This window comes from Rhinatrema bivittatum, chromosome 10 (assembly GCF_901001135.1).
Source record: "Rhinatrema bivittatum chromosome 10, aRhiBiv1.1, whole genome shotgun sequence".
In the NCBI taxonomy this organism is placed as follows: Eukaryota; Metazoa; Chordata; class Amphibia; order Gymnophiona; family Rhinatrematidae; genus Rhinatrema; species Rhinatrema bivittatum.
In genome coordinates, this window is record NC_042624.1 from 47,714,555 (window position 1) to 47,730,625 (window position 16,071).

The 16,071-nt window shown below is 49.2% G+C and overlaps 1 protein-coding gene across 1 annotated transcript in view; it reads right to left on the bottom strand.

Moving 5' to 3' along the window:
• Positions 1-16,071, bottom strand: part of COL11A1 (collagen type XI alpha 1 chain) — a 623,839-nt gene that overhangs the window by 523,697 nt on the left and 84,071 nt on the right. Inside the window, 1 exon segment of the mRNA XM_029618381.1 lies at positions 15,202-15,415. Coding sequence (XP_029474241.1) covers positions 15,202-15,415 — 214 coding nt within the window.

The following is a 16,071-nucleotide window of genomic DNA, read 5'->3' on the forward strand; positions in this document are numbered from 1 at the left end:
GTAGGGGAAGCACCCAGTAGCAAAGTCAAGGGCCTTGAAAGGAAACTTATCCTCACACAGGAAATCCTGGAATTACATCTCTTGGCATAAAAACAGTATTCCATCTAAAAACAGAAATTTAAGATTTGGCCTCTATCACAGGATTTACATTTGCCTTCTATTGCAGGGGTTACATTTGCTTGCATAATTCCAAAATAGTACCCCCGAAGCTTCAATTTATACCTGCTTTTATAAAGATCCAAATTTACAGGAAAAATTTGAAAGCAACAGTTTGTACAAAAAGTGCTTTGAAACTTTTGCCGGATTCTTAAATGTATCCTTAAGAGTCCCTGGCACTGTTTGTATAAGTATTTGGCTAAAAAAATATGGGGCTGATTTTAAAAGTTACGTGTGTGGGGTACATTTGTGCGCACTGCCCGGCGCGCACAAATGTACACCTGATTTTATAACATGCATCACGCATGTTATAAAATCCAGGGTCAGCGCGCCCCCGGACCATCGCCATGCCCCCAGCCACGCCCCTGGACCGCCCCTTTTTCAAAGCCCCGGGACATATGCGCGTCCCGGGGTTTGTGCGCGCCGCCGAGCCTATGCAAGGGGTAGGTTTTCGGGGGTTGCGTGCGTATCTTACACGCGTAACCCTTTGAAAATCTAACCCTATGTTTTCTGTGGAATCTTTTTTTTTAATTTCCTGCAACTTCTTCTTTGTGAAAATGTTGTGCTATTTCATAACTGTACAAGAAACAACACTGACGTATTGGCTTTTTGCACTTTTTATGCCCAATCTTTAAATCTGGCGTTAGTTTTTCTTTTTTTTTTTTTTTTTAGGTAGGGAAGGTTTACCTACAATAGCTCAGAGAAAAAAGAAAAATTGCTTTGCGTGATCAGGGACATTTATTTGAGCAACATCTACCAGGCAGTGATATTCCCCCTTCACGAATTGAGGCTTAGCACAGAGCAGCAGTATTATCTATATTACCATATAAAGAATGTGGACTCAATAATTAACACAGAATACATGTATTTAAGCAATCATTGAATCGACTTTAAGACAGAAAGCTTCTAAAAAAAATCCAATAACATTTGTTAATTGAACTTAGAGCTGTGGGGGTAATTTTATACCATTGCTCATAAATTAACTGACATTTGTATACATAAGGTACAATAAATTTCAAAGAAGAGCTGAGCACGTAAGTCCACTTTGAAAATTATTCTGGCAAATATAAGTACACACAATTGCACCTGCTATTTGCAGCACATGGTTTTGCTGAAAGAATTTATGAGCACACTTTATAAAAGAAAAAGTATGTTTGTAATTTCCAACCTTGCCCAAACTCCACCCCCTGGAACACCTCTCCCACTATTCATGCAAAAGTAGGCACATAAAATGTGCATGCGCAAAATTTTATCTATGAATTGGTTGCAAAATTTCTGAAGGGCCATTTCTGTAGGTAAAGCACTACTTTACCAACCGAAGTTTCTTTGAAACTTGCACTCTTTATTCACTCCCCTTGAACTGGAATACATTCATGCATTTGGATCATCAAGTGAAGGATGTTAAAAAGTCTGTAGCTTCGAAGTGCAACATTTCACAGCTGGCTGATTGGATGAAAATCCCATGTAAGCTATTTTTATACTACAATATATATCATTAAAAGAAAACTTGAATTTTTGTTGCATGTACATTGTATTCTCAATACTGTTGTATTGGAAAGGGGTGATGGCCTAAAGATTTCTGAATCAGCCAGATGAACTGGATAGAGATGTGGCCAAAGACTCTGAAAAGATGGGGATGAAGGGGAAACTGGTGGTAGTGGGAAATTTTAATCTGTTGGATGAAGAATCCCATCGGCAGACTTGGTAAGAAGTAGTGAGATCCTGGACTATTTCAAGGGGCTTTTCTCAGACAATGTAAGGGGCGATACTGGACCTGGAACTTACAAATGGGGATAGTGTCTTCACTGTCCAGGTAGGTATTTACTGAACACCAGCGATCATCCAAAAGTATGGCTTTATATAAAATAGAGATGTGTATCGTACTGGCAATCGTTTCCAATTTCATTTTTGTAGAACCATGGGAAATTTCGTTTCCCGTGGTTCTGACCATTTTTCTTTTCGACTGTCCCGATCCGAAAAAAAAAACCCCACCCCAATCCTTCAGATGTAATTATTTATAATCTCTCACCCTCCTGACCCCTCCAAAACTTGCCTAAAGTCCCTGGTGGTCCAGCGGGGGTCCCGGGAGCGATCTCCCGCTCTCGGGCCAATGGCTGCCAGTAAACAAAATAGCGTTGGTGGACCTTTGCCCTTACCATGTGACAGAGGCTATCGGTGCCATTGGCTGACCCCAGTCACATGGTAGGAGCAATGGACAGCCGGCGCCATCTTAAAAAATGGCACGGGCCATCCATTGCTCCTACCATGTGACAGGGGCCATTTTTTTAAGATGGTGCCGGCCGTCCATTGCTCCTTCCATGTGACAGGGGCCAGCCAATGGCACTGATAGCCTCTGTCACATGGTAAGGACAAAGGGCCCCCGACACCATTTTGTTTACTGGCAGCCGATGGCCGAGAGCGGGAGATCGCTCCCGGGACCCCCGCTGGACCACCAGGGACTTTAGGCAAGTTTTGGAGGGGTCGGGAGGGTGAGAGATTATAAATAATTACATCTGAAGGATTGGGGTGGGGGTTTTTTTTCGGATCGGGACAGTCGAAAAGAAAACTGGTCAGAACCACGGGAAACAAGGCTATCGCTGCCATTGGCTGGCCCCAGTCACATGGTAGGAGCAATGGACGGCCGGCACCATCTTAAAAAATGGCACAGGCCATCCATTGCTCCTACCATGTGACAGGGGCCATTTTTTTAAGATGGCACCGGCCGTCCATTGCTCCTACCATGTGACAGGGGCCATTTTTTTAAGATGGCGCCAGCCATCCATTGCTCCTACCATGTGACAGGGGCCAGCCAATGGCACTGATAGCCTCTGTCACATGATAATGGCAATCGGCGCCATTTTGATTAGTGGCAGCCATCGGCCCGAGAGGGGGACATTGCTCCTGAGACCCCCTGCCCGACCACCAGGGACTTTAGGCAAGTTTTTAGGGGTTTGGGAGGGTGGGGGATTGTAAATAATTAGATCTGAAAGGTTCGGGTGGGTTTGGGGTTTTCTTTCTGTATGCCCTTTCTCCCCCCCAACCCCCGCAAAAAAAAAAAAAAAAGTGATAAGAAAACCACACAAAATTTTGTGGGGTTTTCCTATCATTTTCGGTGACCCCAATTCATGACAAATTAGGAAATATCAAACAATATTTTAATTTGTCAAAAAAATGATACACATCCCTAATATAAAACCTTATGCTTGGCTGCATAGGGAGAGTAATGGTCAGAAGGAAAAGGGAGATGATATTGCCCCTGTATAGGTCCCTGATGAGACTTGATTTGGAATAATGTGAACAATTCCGGAGGATATAAACAGGATGGAATCAGTCCAAAGGGTGGTTACTAAAATGGTCAGTGGCCTCTGTCCAAAGCATATGGGGATAGACTTAAAGATCTAAACATGTATACCCTGGAGGAAATGTGAGATATAATAGAGGCATTCAAATATCTCAAAAGTTTCCATGCAGAGAAGGTGAGTCTTTTTCAATGGAAAGGAGGTTCTAGAATGAGGGGTTATGAGATGAGGGTAAAAGGGGGAAGACTCAGGAGTAATTGTAGGAAATATTTCTTTACAGAAACGGTAGTGGATACTAGGGATGTGAATCATTTTTGATGATTTAAAATATCGTCCGATATATTTTAAATCGTCAAAAATCGTTAGAGGCGATATTTAATAGGAATTCCCCCGATTTATCGTCAAAAATCGTAAATCGGGGGAAGGGTGGGAAAACCGGCACACTAAAACATCCCTAAAACCCACCCTACCCTTTAAAATAAATCCCCCACCCTCCCGAACCCCCCCAAAATGTCTTAAATTACTTGGGGTCCAGTGGGGGGGTCCCGTTGTGATCTTCCACTCTCGGGCCACGAGTGCGTTGATAGAAAATGGCGCCGGCGCCATTTTGGTTCCTGTCCCCGACATCACGAGCGTAGAAGATCGCTCCCGGACCGCCGCTGGACCCCCAGGGACTTTTGGCCAGCTTGGGGAGGCCTCCTGACCCCCACAAGACTTGCCAAAAGTCCAGCGGGGGTCCGGGAATGACCTCCTGCACTCGAATCGTGTTGCCGTACGGCCGGCGCCATTTCCAAAATGGCGCCGGCCATATAGCCATATCGCAAAATGGCGCCGGCCGTACGGCAACACGATTCGAGTGCAGGAGGTCGTTCCCGGACCCCCGCTGGACTTTTGGCAAGTCTTGTGGGGGTCAGGAGGCCCCCCCAAGCTGACCAAAAGTCCCTGGGGGTCCAGAGGGGGTCCGGGAGCGATCTTCTACGCTTGTGACATCGGGGACAGGAACCAAAATGGCCAGCGCCATTTTCTATCAACGCACTCGTGGCCCGAGAGAGGAAGATCACAACGGGACCCCCCACTGGACCCCAGGTAATTTAAGACATTTTGGGGGGGTTTGGGAGGGTGGGGGATTTATTTTAAAGGGTTGGGGTGGGTTTTAGGGATGTTTTAGTGTGCCGGTTTTCCCGCCCTTCCCCGATTTACGATTTACACGATATTTAAAAAAACAAAACCGCCACGATCCGATTCCCTCCCCCCCCAGCCGAAATTGATCGTTAAGTCGATCGATCACATGATTCACATCTCTAGTGGATACATGGAACAGCCTCTCAGCAGAGGTGATGGAGACAAAAACAATATCTGAATTCAAGAACGCATGGGATAAATACAGGCGATCTCTAAGGAAGTGATGGGGATTATAGTGCTAAATTGATTGGCAGATGGGCAGACTAGATGGGCCAAAATGACTTTTTCTGCCTTCATGTGTCTATGTAAACCAAGATAGAGAGGAATCATAAAAATTTCAAAGTTGTGAATTTCAAAACTAATGGTTTTAAAAAAGGGAAAAGACCACACATAGGCACTGGGAAGGAGGAAGGTGAACTGGAAGAGCAGTGGGCTACATTAAAAGGCACTATAGTAAGGCCAACAAGTCTCTCTGTCTGAAAAGTAAAATAAAAGTAAGAAGAAAAAGAAACAGCATGCTTTTCCAAAGAGATGGCTGAAAAAGAAAGTGAAAAAGTTTAGGACTTAAAAAGTACTAAAGATCTCAAAAAGAAGAACACAGGAAAGGATATCTGGTAAAGCTGAAGAAGTGGGAAAAAAAGTCAAGACAGCAAAAGCGTAGATGAAAGAATAGATATGATGTCAAGCAAGGTGACAATACTTTTGTCAGGTATTTCAGTGAAAGATGAAAGGCCAGAGGAAGTATTGTAAGACTAAGAGGAGAGAGATTGGAAGGTCAGCTGGGCCCCGTGCACAGCTGGCCAGGATAATGTAGGCTCAGGCACGCGTCGGGAGCAGGGTAAAGCGGGGGGGGGGGGGGGGGGGGAGCACATAAGGGAGGCAGTTAGGTCAGGCAGGGGTCAGGGGAAGTAGCAGAGGGCGTGGAGTAAGGAGGAGGGGTAGGCAAGGCACGGCTGCGGTGTTGGCAGGCCGTAATTGGTGGGAAGCCCAGAGGGGGATCTTGAGGGGGCGGAGTCTCGGGGCAGGGCGGCGTTGGTTTCACTTCGCCGCGACTGCCCTGAGAGCCGGTCGACTGTTTTTCTTTTCTGGCTGCGCTTTAAAAAAAAAAAAAAAATAATAAAATAAAAATAAAACAAGGCAAGTGATAATTTTGTGGGCAGCTGGAAGGATTGGAGCGGTGGGCTCTGCTGACTTTGGACGGCTCTCCGGGCCTTCGTGTTGAAGGCATTCGCGCCGGGTCTGATGGAGTCGGAGGAAGCTGCCTCTGTGCCCGGGGAGCTGGAGGAGGGCGGTGACTTGCCGCGACGGGAGCTCGTGTCCGTCCCCTTGGCGGCGGATGGGGTGAGTCCTGTGCCGCTCGGGGTGGCCGGAGTTGGGGGGCTGATGGCGGTGGAGGGTGGGGGTGTCGGCGACGGGGTGCGGCTGAGTCCGCGGCGGGACGGCGGTCCTGGTCGTGGGAGGGCAGGGCGTGGCGCCGGTAGTGTGCGGGCTTCGCGGGCTTCCAGGTCGCGATCGCGGGCGCCGGGCAGGGGGAGAGGACGGGGGGCGCGGTTTCCCGAGCTGGCGTGGAGCGTAGCTGGCGGTGTGGGGTGTGAAGGTCCTGGGCAGGGCATGGGGACGGCTGGTGGTGCTGCGGGGGGTGTAGCCGGGGGTAGCGGCTTGGCGGGGCCGGTAAGGGCACTGAGGCGGAGCGGGGTAGGTCGGCGTGCAGCTTCTGGGCCGCCTTCGCGTGCCGTTTCCCTTGGCGGGGATGTCCCTGAGGGGTGGCAGGCGGGGTGGCCTCGGGCAGATGCGAGGGGGGGCTTCGGGGAGCTGGGTTGGCAGGAGGGGCGGGAGGACTTGATGGCCTGGGGGGGGGCGTCGGGCCAGCCATCTGTTGCATGGCTGGAGGAGCGGGGTCCGATGGCCCGGGAGGGGCCTGTTGCAGGCCAGGGGGGTGCAGCGTGGAGCGTGAATGGCGGGGAGTTGGGGATGCGGGATTCCCTTGTTTTCCCGCCCGGCACAGCGGGTTCCCTTTCCCCTCGAGGCTCCAGTGGGGGTAGGGGTCGGTCTGGGGACTTTGTTCCTCGGTCTGGGCCTGGTTCGGGGCGCGGGGAGTCGGGGGCGGGAGCCGCGGCTCCTGTTCTTGGTCCTGGACGGGCGGCGGGTGTGGTCGGGGAGCTTGGGCTGGTCTCTCCTGTCCCTGTTTGTGTTCCTCAGCAGGACTTGATGGGTGCGGAGTGGGGAAGTCGAGGCAGGAGGCTTGGCGGAATGCGCCACCCGGTGAGGAGGGACGGGCGCCTAGGCCTTTGGCTGCAGCGCCAGGCTTGCTTGCAGTGGATCGGAGGACGCCGGGTGAGTTGGTCTTCTTTCCCACCGCAGGTGTTCGCGAGGGATCTGAGGGGGGACACCCCGGGGGGGATGGGGTTGAAGCGGACGTCGGTGGGGGGGTTCGGCAGCCCATGGATGGCGAGGTTGACCCGAAGGATGGGGGGGGTCGGGCGAGGAAGGTTCGTGCGAAGAAGTCCAAGTCAAAACGGCGGCGCGCACGGGATAGTTCGTCGGGGTCTTCGTCTTCTTCTTCGTCGTCCTCGACCTCCTCGTCTGACTCTGCGGGGTCGGTGAAGGCGGCTTCTAGGTCCGGGGGGGCGGTGCGGGGTACCCCGGCCTTGGTCGCGCTTACGGAATTATGGGAAGAGGTGCCCCGGGCGGTCCGGAAGAAGATACGGCGCCGTAGGTTCGTTGATATTTTTAAGCTGCTGGAGGGGCGTCGGGGGAGGAGGAAGGACAAGAAGAAACGGGACAAAAGTGGGCGCTTTCCCGGGTCGCGGGTGCCGATTGCGCGGAATATCCATAACTGGATGCGTTCGTTTTTGAGGCTGGCGAGCGTGATTGGTCACTATGACCCATCGCAGTATGGGCCTCTGTTGGCATACGGGGATGCGATTTTGGCTGCTAGTAAGACCTATGAAGGCTGGTCGTGGCTAAACTACGACGAGCGCTTCCGGGACCGGATGGAAGAAAACCGGTTTATGTCCTGGGGTACGCAGGATGTCGGCTTGTGGTTGACGCAAATGGCCTCCAAAGTCCCCGGGGGGGGTTTGGGGGTGGGTGCGTCGCAGGGGGTAGCTTCTTTTCGGCCATTTCGTCCGGGGTTCCCCGCGGCTAGTGCGGGGAAGGCTGGTGCGGGGGGCAGTGACGTCTGTTGGCGGTTCAACAGATCCCAATGCATGTTTACGGACTGCAAATTCCGGCACGCGTGCGCGTCTTGTGGTGGGGGGCACCCCGCGTTCAAATGTGTTAGGAAGCCGGGAGATGGCTCGGGGCCCGCTCCTGGGCCGAAAGGGGCAGGTAAGTAACCGTTTCGGTAGGGCGGCCACTCCTGTCCGCATAGAAGCGATGCGTCTGTGGTTGCAGGGGTACCCGATGGCAGGGATGGCGGAAGTGTTGTTGCGGGGTTTTACACGGGGGTTTCGGATCCCGTGTTCGGGGGGGGGGACCAGTGGGTGGGGGGTTGCGTTGTCCTTCGGTGACCCGTTTGTCTCACGTAGTGCGGGCTAAATTGCAGGCGGAGATTGATTTGGGTCGTATCGCGGGTCCTTTTGCGGAGCCCCCGTTTCCGGACTTGGTGCTTTCACCATTGGCGGTGGTGCCTAAACGGGAGCCGGGTAAGTATCGTTTGATTCATAACTTGTCCTTTCCTGAAGGGGGCTCTGTGAACGACGCTATTCCCAAGGAATTGTGCGGGGTGCGTTATGCTTCATTCGATTCGGCCGTCCGGGTGATTTTCCGTTGTGGCCAGGGTGCGCTGCTGGCAAAGGTTGACATCGAGGCGGCTTTCCGATTGTTGCCCGTAGATCCTGAGAATTTTCGTTTGTTGGGTTTTCGTTTCCAGCGGGGCTTTTATTTTGATATGTGCATGCCAATGGGTTGCTCCATAGCGTGCGCTTATTTTGAGGCGTTTAGCTCCTTTTTGCATTGGGTGGTGGAGTGCCGCTCGGGGTCTTCAAACATCGTTCATTATTTAGATGATTTTCTGCTGGTGGGTGCTGCGGACACGGACGCATGTGCGGAGTTGTTGCACTGTTTCCAGGCGGTCGCTCTGGAATTTGGGATTCCTCTTGCGGGGGACAAGACGGAAGGGCCTTGCACTACTTTGGTGTTTTTGGGGATTGAGGTGGACTCGGTCGCGATGGAGTCGCATTTGCCCCTGGAGAAGGTTGAGCGTTTGCGGGGTCTGGTGAGCTCCGCGTTGCGTCGGCCCAAGTTAATGCTTGTCGAGCTGCAATCGCTGGTGGGGAGTCTCAATTTTGCGTGTCGGGTGATTCCGATGGGTCGGGTTTTTCTGAGACGGTTGACTAGGGCCACGGCGGGGGTGGGGAAGAAGCATTACAGGGTTCGTGTGACCAGCTCGATGAAGGAAGATTTGCTGGTGTGGGATCGGTTTTTGGTTGGGTTTAACGGGATTGCGTTCTGGCAGGAGGATCCGCTGTCCAACCACGACCTGGAGTTGTTTACGGACGCGGCGGGCTCTTTCGGTTTTGGTGCCTACTTTCATGGGGCGTGGTGCGCGGCGGCGTGGCCGGAGGATTGGGTGGTGTCTGGTACTACAAGGAATATTACGTTCCTTGAGCTTTTCCCGATTGTGGTTGCCTTGCACATTTGGGGGGATAGTTTGAGAGACAAGAGGGTTGTGTTTTGGTGTGATAACATGGGAGTGGTGGAGGTTATCAATCGACGGGCTGCTAGGTGCCTCCGGGTGTCTGACTTGTTGAGGGAGTTGGTGCTGCGTTGTATGTCGTGCAATGTGACAGTTTGGGCCCGTCATGTGCCGGGGGTTGCTAACGGTGTGGCTGACTCTCTTTCTCGTTTCCAGTGGGAGCGATTTCGAGAGTTGGCCCCGGATGCGGATCCTTCCGGAGCAGTGGTACCGTCTTTCCTCTGGAGCTTGGGTTCCCCGAAGCCTGGAGAATGCTGCGGGCTTCACTAGCCCCTTCAACGTGGGCAAGTTACGTGGGAGGTGCTCGGAAGGTTTCGGTTGTGTTGTCTGCGGCGGGATGGGGTGGGGGCCCTGTTTCGGATGTTGCCCTTCTTCGCTTCCTGGAGCACAGTAAGGCGGCCGGCTTCTCTAGAGCGGTGGTGGCTCGGCAGTTGTCTGGTTTTTCCTTCTTTATGAGGGCGCATGGCTGGGGTTTTCCTTCGGGAAGGTTTGTGGTTCGGCGTGTGTTGGCCGGTTGGGCTAAGGCGGTGGGCAGGAGAGTAGACAAACGTCTCCCGATCACGCATGATATTTTGTTGCGATTGCTGGCTGCGTTGCCGAGTATATGTTTTTCTTGTTACGAAACGGGTCTTTTCCGAGTGGCGTTTGTTTTTGCCTTTTTTGGGGCTTTTCGGATTAGCAAGTTGGTGGCTCGGTCCGCAACCAGTGCGGATTTTCCGGGTTTATTGGCCAGGCATGTGACGGTTACTAATCGTTCGGTGTCCATTTGTATCCCGCGGTCCAAGACGGATCAGCAGGGTAAGGGGTTGTCTGTGGTGTTGTGTGCTGTGCCGGGATTGCCATCGTGCCCGGTGAACAACGCGGTGCATTATTGCCGGGGGCGGGCGTCGGGGCCGGCGCAGTTTTTGATTCATGAGAACCTGCGCCCGCTGACTAAGTATCAGTTTGAGGTGGTTCTGCGTTCGGCGTTGTCGTCATTGGGCTTGGATGTTGGTCGTTTTGGGACCCATTCGTTTCGGATTGGGGCAGCGACTGCCGCGGACTCCGCTGGCTTGTCCGGGGAGGTGATTCGTAGGATTGGGCGGTGGCGTTCGGACTCGTTCCTCAGTTATGTGCGTCCGGGTCAGGGGCAGTTTTGAACGGGTCTAACTCTGTTTTTCCTTCCAGGTGCGGAGTCTGCAGGACATGCTGGGTGGATCCTTGGGCACTCTTTCACCTATTGGGCGCACAGGCATGCCTGCGGACGGCCATACGGGCCGCATCTGGACTTACAGACGCGGGGGGTTGCTTTGCACTGGTTGGGGCGTCGGGGTATGGTGTGGGCCGAGCTGCTTCCTTGCGTGCGGGAGGGTTTGGAGCGGCTCGGTGCCCCTAGGGCGTTGGTAATTCATTTGGGAGGGAATGACTGGGGCAAAATGACGGGACGGCAGTTCATCAGTATGGTCCGTCAGGATCTGATGTTGGTATCTCTGCTGTTGCCGTCCACTGTTTTGCTTTGGTCGGATATTATCGCCAGGCCGGCTGAATTGGATAAGGTAATTTGGCGCAGGAGCAGATCCAAGGCGAACCAGCAAATTGGCTCGTGGCTGGTTTTCCGGGGCGGGCGGCATATTAAGTATGATTGGTCTTGGGGGACGGCCACGGGACTTTTTGGCAAGGATGGAGTACATCTGTCCTTTATCGGAATGGACTTATTCCTTAATTCAATTCAGGAGGCTTTGGAGACGGTATTTCCCTTGTAGTTGGGCCGCATCTTTGGGGGGCACGGGACATGTATGCCCGTGTCTGTGGCGGATGGCCCGAGCCGGTACAGCTTGTATAGCATAATGAGTAAGATGGAATTATGTGGTAATTAATGAACGGTGGACAACTGGGATAGTTGTCGGATGTGGATTCCTTGCTCGTCAGTGGCGGGAGTCCCCTGGTCTGGCTCCTTGCTCGTCAGTGGCGGGAGTCCCCTGGCCTGGCCCCTTGCTCGTCAGCGGCGGGGGCCGCCGGGTTGGCTCCTTGCTGGCAGATGGCGGGGGCCGGAACCCGGGAAGGGTCGAGGAACAAGCCGTATGGCTGGCGGGGGATCGTCCTGCTAGAGGAGTGGCGGACGATGGTCGGAGATGTTGTTAAAATGTTATGTTAATTCAATGGCTCGGACCTCCAAGTTATTAAAGCTGCGGCCCAGTTAACCCAAAGTTTGTTGTCAGTTGCATTTATTCAAGGTGTGAACGGGGGTGGATGCGAACGAGCGATGTCCTGGATGCCTGCATTATGGAAGGTCAGCTGGGCCCCGTGCACAGCTGGCCAGGATAATGTAGGCTCAGGCACGCGTCGGGAGCAGGGTAAAGCGGGGGGGGGGGGGGGGGGAGCACATAAGGGAGGCAGTTAGGTCAGGCAGGGGTCAGGGGAAGTAGCAGAGGGCGTGGAGTAAGGAGGAGGGGTAGGCAAGGCACGGCTGCGGTGTTGGCAGGCCGTAATTGGTGGGAAGCCCAGAGGGGGATCTTGAGGGGGCGGAGTCTCGGGGCAGGGCGGCGTTGGTTTCACTTCGCCGCGACTGCCCTGAGAGCCGGTCGACTGTTTTCCCTCCCACCCACCCTTTTCTAATTTGTTTGGTTTGTACTTGTTGTTTCCTTGTTTGTCGCAGTTGGCGGATGGCCCGAGCCGGTACAGCTTGTATAGCATAATGAGTAAGATGGAATTATGTGGTAATTAATGAACGGTGGACAACTGGGATAGTTGTCGGATGTGGATTCCTTGCTCGTCAGTGGCGGGAGTCCCCTGGTCTGGCTCCTTGCTCGTCAGTGGCGGGAGTCCCCTGGCCTGGCCCCTTGCTCGTCAGCGGCGGGGGCCGCCGGGTTGGCTCCTTGCTGGCAGATGGCGGGGGCCGGAACCCGGGAAGGGTCGAGGAACGAGCCGTATGGCTGGCGGGGGATCGTCCTGCTAGAGGAGTGGCGGACGATGGTCGGAGATGTTGTTAAAATGTTATGTTAATTCAATGGCTCGGACCTCCAAGTTATTAAAGCTGCGGCCCAGTTAACCCAAAGTTTGTTGTCAGTTGCATTTATTCAAGGTGTGAACGGGGGTGGATGCGAACGAGCGATGTCCTGGATGCCTGCATTATCAGAAAAAGCAGAAATGCTAAACAAATACTTCTGTTTGGTTTTCATTGAAGGGATTAGGAATGGACTGCTGATGATTGCCAAGGGTAATAATGGAAATGGGGTAGTAGAGTATTTATGAGAAACCAGCAAACCTGAACGTGGTCAAAGCCATAGAGCCAGATGGGATAAATATCAGGGAGCTCAGAGAAACTCTGGCTGGTCTGCTGAATGTCTTTTCTATAGATCTTTGGAGACAGGCGTAGATCCACAGGAAAGGAGGATAGATATGGTCCCTCTTCATGAGGATATTGGAAACTAAATGCCAATTAGTTTTACTTCAGCAGTAGGAAAAGTGATGGAGACTCTACTGAATAAAAGAACAGTGAACTATCTACAATCTAGTGGACTGCAGGATCCAAGGCAAGATGGTTTTTACCAGAGACAGACTGGGTCAATTAATTTGATTAATTTATTCAATTGGGTTAGAAAATTAGATCAAGGCATTGGATATGGTTTACTTGGATTTCAGCAAATGTTTTATTACTGTCCACATAAGAGGCTTATCAATAAACTGAGAAGTATGGGAGTAGGTCCCAAGCTGGTGGATTATTTTACTTATTTATTTGTTTGTTTGTTTGCCATTTCTTCTATTCCACTACCTCCAGTGATTAGACAGCAGAGGATATTGCTAAATGAAATTTGATCTGAGGACAGAAATGTGATTAGTGGAGTGCCTCAGGGAACCATCCTAGGGCCAGACCTATTCAACATCTTTGTGAGTGATAGAGCAAAGGAATTAGAGGGAAATGTTTTTTTCATATGACACAAAGTTCTGCAAAAGAGTGGACACCCCTGAGGGAGTAGACAGAAATAAAAATGATTTAATAAAGCTTGAAGAATGGTTAAATATTTGTCAGATAAGATTCAATACCAAATGTTGCAGAATAATATATTCAGGGTGCAGAAATCTCCAGAAGTGTGATTTATAGTGAAGACTTGATGTATATCTCTGGAGAGACACCTTAGGGTGATAGTGTTTGGATGATCTTAAAGTAGGAAAAAAGTGTGATAAGCTGGTGATGCATAACCAGAAGAAAAAAAGAGGAAATAATGCTTATTTACAGATTATTGGTGAGGCTACACCTAGAATACTATATTCAGTTCTGGAGGCTGTACCTCATATAGGACATAGAGAGATTAGAGGCAGTCCAGAGAAGGGCAACCAAAATATTGTGGGATCTGTACCAGAGGTCATATGAAGTGAGAATCAATATGTATACCCTAGAAGAGAGAAGAGACAGGGGGATATGATAGGATGGAAATGAAGAACAGATAACCTGCATGGAGTAGCAGTTGCAGCCCAATACAGAAGTAATATTTCTATTAAATGTTTGCAAAATCAATACGGGAACCTGCACAAAGCAGCAGGCAGTGGTAGCACTTTGAAAAGTTGGGGAGAAACATGGCATGGAAGGGAGAGTGGATATTGGGTTACGTCTATACCAATTTCCTCGCCAACTAAGTTCAGCCAATAAAAACCTCCTTCAGATTCCAACAGTTAAAATAGCTAGGTTTGACCTAACAAGAAAATGAGCTGTCTCAGTATCAGGCCCATCTCTTTGGAACTCTATTCCAGCAACTTTAAGATTACTGACCAACCCCAAAGAAATCAGAAAAAAAACTAAAAACCTATTTATGGTCCATCGTGTTCTACATCATGCACCAATTAATAGTTATTTGCTTATGTTATGTATTTTTAATGTATACTCAGTCTTATGTTGTAATGAAACTCGTATCTAAGTATTCATTATTTTATGTTATTAATTATGTATGTTTACATTATGTAAACAGCCTAGATCTTAGTTTATATAAGCGGTATACAAAAGATTTTAAATAAATAAGTAAATAAATAGATAGATAAATATATAAATAATGAATACATTTACCCAAAGTAGACAAACTGCTGCTGGGAAGACGGGATGAGCCATACTGGTCTTTATCTGCCACCATTTAGTATGTTACTGTGTATGCTAATATTATGTCAGAAAGATAGAGGATTTCTAGAATAAACTTTAACTTTGCTTGCTGGAGTTATGATCCCTTTACCATTTATGAAAAGTGAAAATAAAACCTTTAGAAGAAAATCAACATTTTCCATGTCTATAAACACTAACAGTACAGCACTTGGAAACAATTAACCAGGCACACTCCTTTCATTTTTTTCTACCTAAGCATGTAGTACTTAAGAGTACAGTAATTGCTAACAGATGATTTCTGCGTAAGAGGTACTTAAATGTGTTGATGGAGATTTTTCATGAAAATAAAGTTAGACCCCAATTAGGGATGAATGTGTTAACTGTGACTGAACCCTGATTCCAATGTACCAGTTCAGATTCTAATCTAATCTAGTAATCAAAGACACTCATTTTCATAAAAAGATATACGGTAGTTTCAAGATCTCAACTTTTGGGCCTTCATGGATGTGTAAACTATTTTTTCAAAAGGCAAAACATGATGGAATAGTTCAATACACTTTCAACCAGTGGTAAAGTTTCATGAATTTCATGCTATACCTTGTTTCTTCCCATGGACTAATCCCTGCAAGATTTTTTCTTAAGTGAACTGGGTTATCTCCTTCCATGGGTGTTTTCCATGGGTATTTTTTTTCTAAAGGAATCCAATGAATAGGGTGAACACTACCTCTCTACCCCTACCCCTAATCTTCCATGATACAGTTTGTGAACTTTTATTACTACTAATTTGTTTTACTTACTTGCCATCAGCAATGTTGACAGTTCTGAAAAGTGGATATTCTTCAGGAGTAGGTTTACCATTTTGGTCTTCATACAGGAAAACCGGAGATCTACCAACCTCAACACCCAACTGCTGAACACCATGTTCACTGTAAATGGATAAAAGGAAGGACTGGAGACCTTTTTTAGGTTTTACTGTAAACAAAATTGAAAAATCTTCAGGAAAAACTCCACCTGAAAAAAACAAACCAAAAAACAAAAACTTTGTTATATGCCTTGTCTTCTTTGGCATGTACCATTCCAATATTATGAACAATGTTTTTATGATGTTTGATACTTTATTTGTTCTTATTTGTTTCCTATTGTACATTTATGACAGGGTTATTTCAATATTGACATTCCTTTTACTGACAGATTTAGTATTAGATTAGTAGGTTTCTGAATTTGAAAGATTCATAATCACTTGCATTCAAATATATCTTACTTCACCGTGCAAATAATTAATGAAATGAACAACCAGTGGACATTATATAGGGAATCAGATGACCCACGGTTTCACACAGAAATCTACAGCTTTTTATTGCCTTGCACTATAAAGTGTCCCCAATCTATACTGTAATAGGTAATGCCATATTCTGGAATAGTTCGGTATGTCAAAGCTGCATTGGGAACTCTAGAGAAAACAATTAAAAAATAATTAGCTGATGATGTAAAAATCCCTATTTACTGAAATTTCCAATAAGCTGTCCTATAGGGAACAATGGCCTTTAGTCCTAACCTACAGTATTAGATGAATTTCTCAGCAGAGGCTGACTGGTAAAAAAAAATAAAAAAAAAAATGGAGATACTCTCTATCCTACTCTCAGGTCTTCCCATTTCCTTTTTTTCTC